Raw genomic sequence first — 14,805 nt, forward strand, 5'->3', positions numbered from 1 at the left:
ACTCAGCCAGTAACTGATGGAGCTGGGATTTGAATCCATGCTTACCTGATTTCCAAGCCTGTGCTCTTAACTAGTCAATGTCAATGTTCAGAGTACTAATGAGTACTCATGCTAAGCATACAAAAGAAGGAGCCAGTTTATTAAAAAAGCAGCCAATTGCATGTACTTTTTAACTTCCCATGCAGATGTTTGAAGCTAGAAACATAAAAACATTTGGATACGCTAAAGTTACTTATCTTTTTTTGGCCTCTTAAGTTACCTTCCCACAATTTCATTTCTAGAAGTAGGTATTTCTGGAATACTATATGTAATTGCTTATTCTAACCAAAGGTTAAGTTAATAAAACATATTGACCCAACTATTCTAAGAAGTGATTCAAATACTTGCTTTAAATCATACATAAGAGGAATTCTCCCAAATGATTGAGAGACAGGTCCCCACATTACAGTGACCACTGTCTTCGTTTGTCCAGGGCTAATGGGTTTTCCAGGATCTGATACTTCTAGTGGCCAAACCAGGAATGTCCTGGACAGCACCTACCCCCACCGTACACAGTATCTGGATTCCGTAGTTTCATCCATATTGCTTTTTAGGATTGCTATGCTAAAATGAACTGTTACTAAATGTTTCCTTTTCCTAAAAATAATACTTCAGGGAGAAGTTTCATATGCAAATGTAGGACCTTAATAGTTTCTGTTCAGTTACACACATAACCAAGAGTTGAACTGACCCACTGAGCACCCAGGTACCCTGATAACAATGTTTTTATAAGTATTTGTTTAAAGACTGCAGAAGTCATATGAGTAGGTGCACATACATCAAAGCATGGCATGCAACAGAGGCCAGATGACAAAATGTTTTTATATGGACTTTCTTGCAGGAGCATGATGTGATGAAAATTATATGGCAACAGCTTAGAAGGTAGATTGCTGGGAAAAAGTCATGGAAGCTGAGACAGTGATCAGGAAGCCAGAGTTCAGCTCAGAAAACATGAGGAGGTGGACTGAGGCAGTGACGGTGCAGAGATGGAGGGAGGTTGATAATTTATGCATGGGTGTAATAAAGAGTTTCTGCCTAGTTTGATGGGAGGAGATGAGACAATAGTTGTGATCTGGCCCAGAGGTGTGTGAAATGGAACATAAGATGTGGAAAGGAAATGTTAGAACATGTAAATATATTTAGTTTGTACCTATAAAGGTAAACAATATTTTACTAATATTTACTAATTTGAATTGTTAGTAATACAGGTATTTAGCTTAAAAATTATTGCGCTTATACTGCAGGCTGCTGCTCGGAATTTTTTTCAGTGATAGAAGCCTGATAAAAAATTATTGGTTAAAACATTGGTCAGAAATAATTGGTCAAATCCCTTGGTCAAGGATGCTTTAAGATAGTGGTTTCCAACTGTACAGACTTGGGACCCTTTATACTCTTTTATTTAGGACCCCAAGAAGATTTTGAATATATGGATTATGCTTATTGATATTTCTTCTGTTAAAATTAACTCTATTAAAAGCTAGGAAATTTGAAAACATTTGTTTGAGTAATTAATTTAAAGACAATAACAAACCCAATATATGTTAATAAATAATGTACTTATTATCAGAAATAGCTCTACTTTCCAAAAGAAAAACAAACTTTAGTGAAAGAGCTACACTATTTTACAGTTTTTCAAATCTCTTTCATGTTTGGTTTCATAGAAGACATCTGGATTCTCATATCTGTTCTGTGCACAATCTGTTGCAATCTGTTTTTTTGACTGAAATATATGAAGTAAATCTTGTCACATGTAAAGATGTAGTTAAAAAAGAAAAGAGTTTTTAATAGCCTTTTCAGGTAATTGTAGATACTCTTCTTCGATACTATACCAAAACTTGATAAGTGATGATTTTCCAAAGTTAATTGTAATATGGAACCTGGCACCATATCAATATACTTTTCATACTCTGTTATATTTGTTTATTCTGCACTTTGAATGGCTCTTCATTCAAACCTAATTTTGTAATATCATGAATTGGTTATTTGAAGAATATTGGTTCACTAGGTTCACTAGGTTATGAAAGAACTTATAAATGTTGACACATTTCATTATATGACATCAAAAAATCACTTTTGTTACTTTCACCAGAAGACTTGTCAGAAAATCTTTATGTATTGGAAAGCTGTCAAATTCATGGTCCTGGATATAAGTTTTCAAAAATTTTATCTTTTTCTGGAAAGTTTAGATTTTATCATCGTTAACAATTACTGCCACTAGTCTCTCTTCTTAGTTTGTTTTTAAAAAAATGTCTACCAAATACCCAAGTCTGGGTAACATATTTTGTCTGTCAGATATTCTTTCAAATAAAAACAAGGTCACAAGATAAAAAGGGGGCTATTTTAGCTGGCTACTTAAATAATTGTGTAAAGAGTTTTCCTTGCAGCAATTGTAATCCAAATGAAGAATTTTAAAAAATATTTTTGTTTTGAGTGTATGATTATGTAGCATAATTTGATATCAAAGTTTGGTACCAATACCTTGATTTGTGCTGAGGCCCTTCTGGTTTTATCACCATCTCTTTTGTTCCATCAGCCTAACTGTAAACACAGTGAATAAAGCAGGGAACATGTTAGTATTCATGGGATACTTATCCACAGGAGAAACCGTTCAAGACTACCAATGAATGTCTGAAACCATGCATAGTCATGAACCCTATGTACATACCCGTGATAAAGTTTTATTTATAAATTAGGCACAGTAAGAGATTAGCAACAGTAACTAATAATCAAATTGAACAGTAATAACAATATACTGTAATAAAAGTTATATGAAAGTAGTTTCTTTCAAAATATCTTATTGTGCTGCATTCACCATTCTTCTGTGATGATGTGAGATGATAGAATGCCTGAGTGATAAGATGAAGTAAGGTGGGTGACATAGGCATGTGACATAGCATTAGGCTACTACTGACCTTCTGATGGTATATCAGGAGGAGAATCATCTGGACATTCTAGACTGTGGTTGTCTGCAGGTAACTGAAACCATGGAAAGCAAAACTGTGGGTAAGTGGGGGACTAGTGTATTATGAAAATAATTTTGAGTTTACAGACTCTGTGAAAGATCATGAGGATTCTAGGGAGCCCTCTTTAATAATAACTTCCCATTTAAGATTGTCTTGGCACAGATGTAGGAAGGCATCATGGTACCTTTTTGAAAAGTTGAAGGAGAAAGCATTTTAAATTTCTGCTATGTTAAAAAAACAAGTGAAATAGCATTAACTATTAAACCTTGGCCTTGAAATAATTTTTTTAAATGTCTTTTTTTTGGTCTCAGGTTAAAATTTTAAAAGTTGCTGCTTCAACTTTTCTGACTTGACATTTAGCAATCAGAAATGTCTTTTTCCTCCTTGTCTGTAATGCCTAACATTTGACAGAGTCCTGACAAGCAAATCACAGAAAAGTAAATTCATTCCCCTTCCAAAGGCTTTCTGAGGTATATAGTCTTAGTTAAGGGTGACATTTTTTTCATTTTGAAATTGATTGTTCAGAAACAGTTAAAAAATTTTTTTTAATGTTCATTTATCTTTGAAAGAGAGAGAGAGTACATGCAGGGGATGGGCAGAGAGAGAAGGAGACATAGAATCTGAAGCAGGCTCCAGGCTCTGAGCTGTCAGCACAGAGCCTGATGCGAGCCTTGAACCCATGAACCATGAGATCATGACCTGAGCTGAACTTGGACACTTAACCAACTGGGCCACCCAGGCACCCCAGAAACAGTTTTATTTCGTATCTTGAAATGTCCTATATATAAATAGTAATGACAAATATATAAATGACAACTGTATAAACTGTATTTCAACTCATGTTTTAGTTCATGTGATAATATTTTTCCCCTTAAACAAGAAGGGGATTTTATTTTAAAAGGTTTATTTAGGGGTGCCTGGGTGGCTCAGTAAGTTGAATGTGAAACTCTTGATTTTGGTTTAGGTCATGATCCTAGAGTTGTGGGATTTGAGCCCAGAGTTGGGTTCCATGTTGAGCATGGAGCTTGCTTAGAATTCTCTCTTTCTGTCCATCTACCCCTCTCCCCTGCTTGTGCTCTCTTTCTCTCTAAAATAAAAAAAACATTTTAAGAAGGAGAAAAAAAGGTTTACTTAAAATATAATTGTTTTAGTCTATCTCATTTCTTTAAGATGACTTTTTATGGAATCACACATGATCTTTGGAGTCCTAGATTGTTTAAAGTGTTGATTTCCTAAAACACTTATGCAGTATAGTTGTTAAGCCCATGTATTCTTTCTAATCATAGTTTAGGTGCCAATTAAAGGCAATGACAATGATCTTCACTCATTTAATGGGCCATTGTTAAAATTCAGTTTTTAAACTATGCCTTATGTGTTGTTTATAGAATGATCCTCAAGAACAGATGATGTTGCAGAAGAAAGGCAAAAAGCCATGAGTTAGAAGCCAAAGGAAAATTTTATGAAAAACTAACTGGCTTTAATAGGTGCTAAATAGGGAAGAAAAGATTAAGCTAACAAACAAAAGCCTTGGAGAAGATGTGGAGATAAATATAGTCCTTGGGTCTCAAGAAAGGGAAAATTAGGGACACTCGGATGGCTCAAATTGGTTAAGCGTTTGACTTTGGCTCAGGTCATGCTTTCGCAGTCCATGCGTTCTAGCCCCACACTGGGCTCTGTGTTGACAGCTCAGAGCATGGAGCCTGCTTCGGATTCTGTGTCTCCCTCTCTCTCTTCTCCACCTCCACTCATCCTCTATCTTTCTCTGTCTCTCATAAATAAATAAATGTTAAAAAAATTTTTTAAAAAGAAAGGGAAATTTAGTAAGTTTTTCTTAATTATAAAAGAATTTCAAATCTACAGACAAGTAGAGAATAAATAGTATAGCAAACAAACTGTATGTTCACCACTTAAACTTAACAGTTCTTAATATTTTAGTGTATTTGCTTCCTTTTTTTTTTGCAAAGATATTTCAAACTAAATCAATACATTTCCTCCTAAATAGAGTAGTTTACATCTCTGAAAGAGGAAACTTACAAATATATATTTTATTGTGAAGGGATGATTTGAGAACCCCAGAGGCCTTTGTTTTGCAGACTGGGGGTGTGCAAGCTATAAGCTCTCGCAAAATAGCATGGAATGATGAGGAGAACTTTCTCAAATTGTTTAGAGCACTTTGAGAAGGAAGGACACTGAACTGAGGGCAAAGACTTGGAAGTGAGACTGAATGGGCAAGTTTGGTTAAATTTTACAATTTGGTGCTATTTGGTGACTTAACCATTATCTCTACCTCCCTGTAAAATCTTGACTTAAATTTGCATTATTCATCTGTGCTTGAGAAGTTGGACTTTTTTTTTTTTTCACTTGATCCCAATCCTATGGGTGTGGAGTGAAAACTGAGCCTGCCCAAATATGACCACTGGAGATGCACAAGTGACATCAAAGGACCTAAGATCCAAACTCTGAAGAGTTATAGCCAGTCAGTAACAGAACAACCTAATGGAGATACTTAATTAATATTTTTTCTTCTTTTGTTGTTTTGGATTGAAGTAATATAATCTATCTTAATTTATGTAATGTCTTCTTATGTTTAGGACTCGGATGTGGTTTATTATATACGGCAACAGTGACTATTACATGCCAGTATTTTGACAGCCACCGAGGCCTTGCTCTTGGCCTGATATCAACAGGTACATTTTCAAAATAAGTACAGCATTGTCACTATTCAGTTTTCTAATCGAAGTTAAAAGTTACCAAACACAGTATGTTTAACCATCCACCACTTAGGTAGCTTATTTTGTTTTACTCTAGCCTGAGAAGAAAATTTTATTTTCCACTTTAAAAAAGGGTAGTGGGTCCAAAAAACCCTAGGATACATACATTAAAAGTCTGGGACATTTGATGGCCAATATACTAAAGGAAAGAAAAGCTTATGGCCCCGTACATGGAGAGTCACAAGCTGGTGAGAGCCTCAATAAAAGAAGCAGCGTGTACTTATGTAAGGCACCTTCTCCCTGAGAAAGGTAGGAGAAATGCCCAGAAAATGGAGGTTCCAGGGCCCTGTCAGAAAGCCTGCTGTTGACATCTTGCCATCCCCATTTACTGTGCAATGTACAATTTTTCTGAATTGAAAGAAGTACTTTCTTTACAAATACATTTCCCTGGCCAAGTGCATATCTAAATGACAGACCCTTTACTCTTGTTCTTCCTTTAATAATAAAGAGATGATCACTGAGGGAAATGTAAATATAAAAGCCTTCTGGAAGTCTCCGATGTTTTAAAGTGACATCATCATCATACCTTTCAGATGGATTTTTTCCTAAGCTGTTTAGAGAGCTTTTCAAAATTTTCCGTGGGCAATATTTTACCAGTTTGCTTACGAAACAGCTGCCAAATTTAGTAAAAGTGGCACATTTACATATGCTACTTGTTAATGAGCTGGTGTTCCTGGAGGTCAGACTTTGAAGTAAACAGAGGAAGTACAATGATCTCTCTGGCAACAGGACCCAAACTAATGTCTTATTCCTGAGATCAATCCAGTGGCAACAAAGCGATTCCAGATTGACTTCAGTTAAGCTGGATATTTCCCGAAGGTGGTTTAAGAAGCATTGGCAGGGGGGAAATGGGAATCCATTTCCTAAGAGGAGATGGGGCCAGAGTCTTGAGGACATGGCTTGGCTAAGGCAGAACTGGAAGAAGAAATAGCAAAAACAGAAGATGGAGAATCCAAAGAAGTTGGAATGCAGTTCAAAGAACCTTACAGGATCTCCCCCAGGTGTGGGGTGGAGTGTGAAGGTAGCATGAGCTTAAAGGACAGTAGGTCTTGTCTATACTCCATTTTTGTAGAGGTGCTGTAATGTAACAACAAGCACAGACCCCAGAGCCAGACCACCTGGTTTTGAATCCTGCCTGTGTCACTTACTGGCTCTCTGGTAATAGGCATCTAACTGTCCTGTTAACTGTTGAGTTAAGCCTCAGTTTTCTGAACTGTAAAGTGGGGATAATAATAGTACTCATCACATCAAGTTGTTGGGAATCTTGAAGGAGCATACATGTAAGACACATAGCAAGGGTCCTAAAAGCATGAGTTATTATCATTATGAACTGGGGTTTCCCTAATGTCCAAATTTGTATGTGTGCCGAAGATGTCAGAAGTTGTATGCTGTATGCTTTCACTCAGCCTAGAAAAAGGGCAAGGCCCTAGGTCATGGCACACTGAAATAAAAATGGATTGACCCTAGACAATTAAGATTTGGCAGAATTAAGGAATTTTCAGTTTCAACTCACAGGGAGCTAGGTGAGCCAAAATTAAGGAGAACTGTGAATCTACTTAGTCCTTTTGGGCTGCTGTAACAAGGTACCATAGACTAGGTGACTTCCACAAAACATAAATGTATTTCTCAGTTCTGGAGGCTGGAAGTCCACTAGCAGGATGCCAGCATGTTTGAGTTCTGGTGACAGACTTCTTCCAAACTGCAGACTGCTAATTTCTTGTTGTGTGGCATGTTTGCATGGTGGAAGGGGAGAGAGGAAGCTCTCAGGGGTCTTTTTGATATGGCACTATCCCATTCACGCTTGCTCAGTGGGATCATGACTAATCACCTCTCAAAGGCCCCACTTCCTCATACCGTCATATTGGGGGTTAAGATTTCAACATGTGAATTTGGGGGGACATGAACATTCAGCTTATAGCATCTACCTTCAGTGAGAGAGATGACACACAAAATGAAACTCACAGTAGAATTTCTTAAAAATCAAAAAGAAACAAAAAATAAAAACGTGAAACATTGTGACCTCACTGAAAAAAAGGAACATGGGCATGAAACAAAGGTTTTGGGGGAAGCGATTTTGTTCTATGGTGAACAGTGGTTAATAAACTAATGTCCATGGGTCAGATCTGGTCTACTGCCTGTTTTCAGAGAACTCATGAGCTAAGGACAATTTTTACGTTTTTTTTACAGTTAAAAAAATCAAAAGGATATTTCAGGGCATTTGAAAATAATGTGAAATAAAAATTTCTATGTCCATAAATAAGGGTTTATTGGAATAGAACCATGCTTCTTCCTTTATAATTCTTCTTTGGCTAATATCCATAATGGTTGTTCTGAGAGCCCCAGATTGTAAGAGATTCAGACTGAACAGCTCCCGTTTCTTTTTAGGTTCAAGTGTTGGACTTTTTATATATGCTGCTCTGCAGAGGTTGCTGATTGAGTTCTATGGGCTGGATGGGTGCCTGCTGATTGTGGGTGCCTTAGCTTTAAACATATTAGCCTGTGGTAGCCTGATGAGACCCCTCCAGCCCTCTGATTGCCCTTTGCCTGAAAAGGCAGCTCTGGAAAGTGCACCAGAGAGATACTCTATTTACAGTGAAAAGGAGAAGGACCTGGAAGAAAACACAAACATTCTTGGAAAGCACTACGGTGCTGAGGAAACATGCAGGAGCACCTTCGCCAGTGGTGGCGGGAAACAGGAGAGCCTACTTCATAAAAGCCCTACAACAATGGCACACGCAAAAGAAACTGAAACGTACAAACAGAAAGTTGCAGAACAGACATATTTTTGCAAACAGCTTGCCAAGAGGAAGTGGCAATTATATAAAAACTACTGTGGAGAGACTGTGGCTCTTTTTAAAAACAAAGTATTTTTAGCACTCTTCATTGCTATCTTTCTTTTTGACATTGGAGGATTTCCGCCTTCATTACTTATGGAAGATGTGGCAAGAAGTTCAAATGTGAAAGAAGAAGAGCTTATTATGCCTCTTATTTCCATTATTGGCATTATGACAGCAGTTGGTAAACTCCTTTTAGGGATACTGGCTGACTTCAAGTGGATTAATACCTTATATCTTTATGTAGCTACTTTAATAATCATGGGCCTGGCCTTGTGTGCAATTCCATTTGCCAAAAGTTATGTCACATTGGCGATACTTTCTGGGATTCTAGGGTTTCTTACTGGTAATTGGTCCATCTTCCCATATGTGACCACAAAGACTGTGGGAATTGAAAAATTAGCCCATGCCTATGGGATATTAATGTTCTTTGCTGGACTTGGGAATAGCCTTGGACCACCAATTGTTGGTAAGATCTTTCTTAAAGCATCCCATTTTTACTGTTCTTCTTTGTAATATCTCTAGATATAGAAATCCAGAAATTGTAATAGTAGCACAGATTAGCACAAAATAAATCTGCATAGATGTCTGATGGTAATGATTTACTCATAATCAGTTTGATATAGTTGAAAAGGCCAATATACTTGCTCAGGGATGTGTGTTCATTTTTTATTTGGGAGAAACTCAAAAAGCCTGCTTATCCTTGTCCAGATTATTTGGGAGAGTCTCCTCTGCTAACTCCCAAGAGGCTGCTATCGAGTACATGGGGTTCTATCTATCCTAATCCTTATTGTATACAAAATTGATAAAATTAAGGGATGGGCTTCCAAGTCTTACTATTTCTATCAAATTCACTTTTTTCTTTCTCTCTTTTCAGGTTGGTTTTATGACTGGACCCAGACCTATGACATTGCGTTTTATTTCAGTGGCTTCTGCGTCCTGCTGGGAGGTTTTATCTTGCTTCTAGCCACCTTGCCTTCCTGGGATACGTGCAGCAGGCTGCTGCCCAAACCGGCCCCAACAACCTTTCTGTACAAAGTTACCTCTAATGTTTAGAGGATACTGGAAAGCTCTACAGACTGTTTTCTCATAGCAAAATTTCACTGTGGCTGACTCTGAATGAATTTTTTGTTTGTTTCTTACAAATTCTATTCTCTATGTACTGTATACATAGCTTGTATTGCCTGTATTTCCCCCCCTTCTTTTCTTTTCCCAAGAAGTGGGACTATTCTGTTTTACTCTTACTCATGGGTTCTTGACATTGTAAAGATTTTGGCCAGCCTTAGAAAGTCTTTCTCTGTGTAAAGAAATATAATTTCTCTGTAGTCTCCATTAGTTCCACTGAAAGGCACTCAGAGGGGGCTCTTCTATTTTAGACCTGATGCAGGCAGCATGATGAGATATATGTGAAGGCCACCAGGGACTAAATCACTCTCTTCTCTATGTTAGACTAGCTAGTATGTAGAAGACTTCAGGCCAGTCAGGAGATGAAAGTGGTTACTAAAACGGCGTTAAGAATTGCAGTGGAGCAAGCTGATGTTTTGGGGTTTTTTTCCTCAAAGATATTTTAAATTACAGCCACTGGTTTTCACTATTTTGTTTTATTTACCTTGAGGCAGCACCGCATCTATGGTATCCACTATGCTTAAGTCTTTTCAATTCCTAAGGTGTTTGCCAAAAGCCAGGCAATCTCCAAACTGGGGCACTCACCACAGCCTTGCTTCACGGTTGGCTGCCATAAGCATCCTCACTCTTCTCTGTCAGCATCCTGTTCAGCTGATGCTTCCCAGGAAATTCTGATTTTACCTGTTTCCAAATTGGAAATGCATAAACCATTCCGTTCTGGCAAATAGGAAACATCCATTTGCTTCAGGCACAGTGGGGATGAATTGCATATCCCTGCGTGTCATCTTGATGAAGGATTTATTTGCTACTATCAGATTTTACCACTATCAGATTTTAATTCAAGGGCAGAACTAAAATGTGTGTGTGTGTGTGTGTGTGTGTGTGTGTGTGTGTGTGTGTGGTGTGGGTATGTGTTGAACTCTGAGTCTGTATGGGACATGGGAAGACAAAAAAGCAATAAGAAATTAACACCCTGATCCAACGTTATTCAATCTTAAGAAAAATGTTTTGTATGAAAATCAATGCATAATGTATAATAAATGGACATTTTTCTAAAGAAATATTTTTTGAACTTTGCTGTGCATCAGAATCCTCTAGATCCTTTTAAAAATATGGTTGCCTGAGTATTACTCTTAGAGATTTTAATACTGTAGGTCTAGGCTATGGGCCAAGCATCTATATTTTTAGCAAACTCTTCAAGGAATTCTGACGACACAGCCAGGTGGAGAATGAGGGTTACAAGACTGGCAACAGGAAACATTCATTCTCTTACACAGAAAACAAAAAAGCAATAAACCATTGAGGTGAGGGTTTTTTTAATAAATAGCCAACTGTGGTTCCTTAAATAGGACACACTCTTCCTATTTTGCCAAAATTGTTTTTTCATTTCTTTTGAAATATATGATTTTATACTTGTATGTTGCCTTTCTTCTAAGGCACCTGAAGCACTTTATAAGCATGAAGCCCCACAACACCTCAGTGAGGTCCATAAATAGATCTTTTCTATGCTGTAAACTTGGAGTGTGGGGGAATTTCATAACTGAGTTAATTCTGCTTAGTGATGCAATAATGGGGCTCAAAGTGCCTTGGATTTCTCCTCCGTACTCAGACTTTTGGAAAGTTTTCTGTACCTCATTCTTCGGTCACTGTCAAAGTTAATAAATAAAGGAAGTGACATTTTAAAAAGTTAAACTAAATGTTTTTGTGTTGAAAGTTCCTCTTTGCCAACATTATATTCAGGAAGTCCAATAACCTGGAAAAATTTAACTTTCATTACATCCCACGTTCATCGATGTTGATAATTGTCCAAATGCATCTTCACTATGTCTACCAATACCATCCAGAGTATGCATTTACCATTGTCTAGGGAATGAGTTTTAAGTTAAAATAAAATATTTTTTTGTTTGTTTTGCATTGGTTTGGATGCTTTTTCTCTTAATGAGTCCTCCTTCTCTGAATTGCAGTGACATTTCACTTGAATGTAAAAAAAAATGATTACATGTTCACTTCAGACCCCAGAATTGGTGATTGGACCTCAACATATTCAAAAGTCAAATTTGCTAAACTATTTTGACCATTGTCTTCCAAAAGGCTAACATGTCAATCCTACAGAATCCTTTTGAGGAAAAAGGGGACAGATTCATCTTTGAGAATCTTGTCAAGATCATTATTAAGATTCTCAGCAGTCCTACTGCTGGGTCACAGGGGTGTTCTATTGTTAATTTTTTGAGGAGCCTCCAAACTGTTTTCCAGAGAGGTTGCAGCAGCTTACATTCCCACCAACAGTGTAGGAGGGTGCCCATTTCTCCACATCCTCGCAAGCATCTAGAGTCTTCTGATTTGTTCATTTTAGCCACTCTGACCGGCATGAGGTGGTATCTCAGTGTGGTTTTGATTTGTATTTCCCTGATGATATGAATATGATATGAAATGACACTGAGCATAATTTCATGTGTCTGTTGGCCATCTGGATGTCCTCTTTGGAGAAGTGTCTGTTTATGTCTTCTGCCCATTTCTTCACTAGATTATTTGTTTTTCGGGTGTGCAGTTTGATGAGTTCCTTATAGATATTGGATACTACCCCTTTATCTGATATGTCATTTGCAACTATCTTTTCCCATTCTGTTGGTTGCCTATTAGTTTTATTGATTGTTTCCCTGGATACAGAAGTGCTGATGCATAGGGGCACATTTACCCCAATGTTCACAGCAGCACTCTCAACAAGAGCCAAAACATGGAAAGAACCTAAATTTCCATCAACTGATGAATGGATCAAGAAGATGTGGTATATTTATATAATCGAATACTACATGGCAATGAGAAAGAATGAAATCTGGCCATGTGTAGCAACATGGATGGAACTAGAGGGTGTTATGCTGAGCAAAATACGTCAGGCAGAGAATGGACAAATACCATATGTTTGCACATATAGGTGGATTAGGAGGAAGTTAACAGAGGATGATGCGGGAGAAGAAGGGGAAAAATAGTTGGAGAGAGGGAGGGAGGCAAACTATGAGAGACTCTTGAATGCTGAGAACAAACTGAGGGCTGATGGAGGTGGGGTAGTAGGGAAGGGGGGTGATGGGCATGGAGGAGGGCACTTGTTGGGATGAGCACTGGGTGTTATATGTAAACCAACTTGACAACAAACTATTTAAGAAAAAAAAGATCATTATTAATATTCTCAAAAAGGAATCTGTCCCTTTTTTGGTGGAATTGTTAATATTAGTGGAATTTTTAATATGTTCTAGGCACATTATATTATTTATCCTTCATAATAGCCCTGTGAGGTGAGGATGCTAATCCTCAGTGTATGGTGCAAAACATAATTGTCATGATATGGACAAAATATATAAGTAACTTCCAAAAGCAAAAGGTAACAAGTTTCTAGTGAATGTTTTGATTTCTAATATGGCTGGAAATGGGGCTTAGGAGGAAGTATTGCTGTAGAGCCAATCCTTTAGTGAATAGAGAAGTCATGTGTATGTGAAGACTTGTCTATTTCCTAAGAATTAGCATTTTTTAAACTTTATTTATTTGTTTAAGTAAGGGGCCGGAACTCATGACCCCGGCTGGCATCAAGAGTCACATGCTCTTCCCACTGAGCCTGCCTGGTGCTCCAAGAATAAGCATTTTAAAAACATACTTAATAATGAAATTATATGATTAGGACATAATCTTTCTTTTGTGACTCAAGAGATGTTTCTTGACTTTCCAAGTGCCCGGGGCTGAGTTGAGGAAAGAAACTTTGTTAAGTACCTTCTTTCTTCCTTTCAGCCCCCCTGCCTCATTCTCTCTGATGAGCCTCCTAGGAGCCAGTTGGTAAACTCATTTTCTCAAGGGTGACTGTGTCATCAAGAGAGAAGTTTCAGCCACCAGCTTTTAAAGGTCCCATGAGGAACAATTCCCAAGAACCAGCAGCTGCAGCACTGGGAGGTCATGACCGCATGGTAGGTCAATTGTTGTTGTGCTGGCTGGAAAGTCCCCTGATCTCAGATAGCCTCAACTTCCAGCAGTCAATCTAGGATTATCTTAGTTCGGGATGTTCTGGGAAATAAAGGAGAGCTCTATTTTGAAGGAAAGAACGTCTCATTTTTTCTTTTACTTAGGAGTATTATTTTAAACACATAAAATATACAGTTTACATTAGCAGCGCCACATAATCTCTCCTTCATTAATAACAATCCCGGGGCCTTTTGCTCTGCTATCAGTTGTGTCTGAAGGATGCCGGTAAATAAAATGCCTCTTTGCGTCAGGAGTTTAACCACAATCAGTAAAGGTGATAGGAGATGTATGAATACATGGATAATATTCAGAGATGCAGTATACATATTTGTTACGGTTATGGTTTCTGGGTTCGAATCCTAGCTCAGTTCCAATGGCTAGGTGATTGGGAGCATATTATTTAGCTTCTCAAAGCCTTGGTTTCCTTATTCATCAAACACGTCATAGGGCTTTTATGGGAATTAAACAAGATAACCCCATCCATAGAAGTTCCTGGCAACTGTTCAGCAAATATTAACTGTTATGATTTTTGTGGTTATCATTATTAGTGTCTGACACCTCCCTCTCAGTATCTGGGGGATGTGTCAAGTGTTCCTGGGCACAGGTGTGGGGTAAATGTTTGTGTTGAAAGGCCCTTATTTAGAAGAAGAAGAATAAGCTTTCTCTTATCTCTAAGGTGTACAGCTGTCACAGCTCTTACCCTCCTCCAGGCATGTTCTTGTCAAAATCTTTTATCCTTAGGGATTCATGACTCAGCACATTTTTTCTGGAATTGCCATTCAGAGGTTCTGACACAAAACAAAACACAAACTGTTCCTCTACAAATCAAATAGAATTCACTTTGTAAATTGAATTGCTATGGGAATTTGGACTTTTACTTATTTCCTTAAGAACTCATCACCCGAGCTGTTTGGAAGGCAGTCCTAAAATTACTTGGAAAGCAAAATGCTGTCATTTGTTTACTGAGCACTAATTAGCCTCAGCTCAGGGCCCTTAGGTCTGTCTGCCTTCCCGGGACGTCTTTCAGATTTACTCTTGGGAGAGTGTGATTCCAGGTCTTCTGGGATT

The 14,805-nt window shown here is 37.8% G+C and overlaps 1 protein-coding gene across 2 annotated transcripts in view; it reads left to right on the forward strand.

Moving 5' to 3' along the window:
* SLC16A9 (solute carrier family 16 member 9) overlaps window positions 1–11,594 on the forward strand; it is a 52,680-nt gene extending 41,086 nt beyond the window's left edge. For both annotated transcript variants that reach the window (XM_077770145.1, XM_077770146.1), the window contains exons 4-6: window positions 5,594–5,689; window positions 8,159–9,076; window positions 9,485–11,594. In XM_077770145.1, the coding sequence (XP_077626271.1) occupies window positions 5,594–5,689; window positions 8,159–9,076; window positions 9,485–9,663 (1,193 nt within the window). In that variant the 3' untranslated portion in view covers window positions 9,664–11,594. The remainder of the gene's footprint in view (window positions 1–5,593; window positions 5,690–8,158; window positions 9,077–9,484) is intronic.
* The last annotated feature ends 3,211 nt before the right edge of the window (window positions 11,595–14,805 follow it).

This window comes from Crocuta crocuta, unplaced genomic scaffold (assembly GCF_008692635.1).
Source record: "Crocuta crocuta isolate KB4526 unplaced genomic scaffold, BGI_CrCroc_1.0 scaffold46, whole genome shotgun sequence".
NCBI lineage: Eukaryota > Metazoa > Chordata > Mammalia > Carnivora > Hyaenidae > Crocuta > Crocuta crocuta.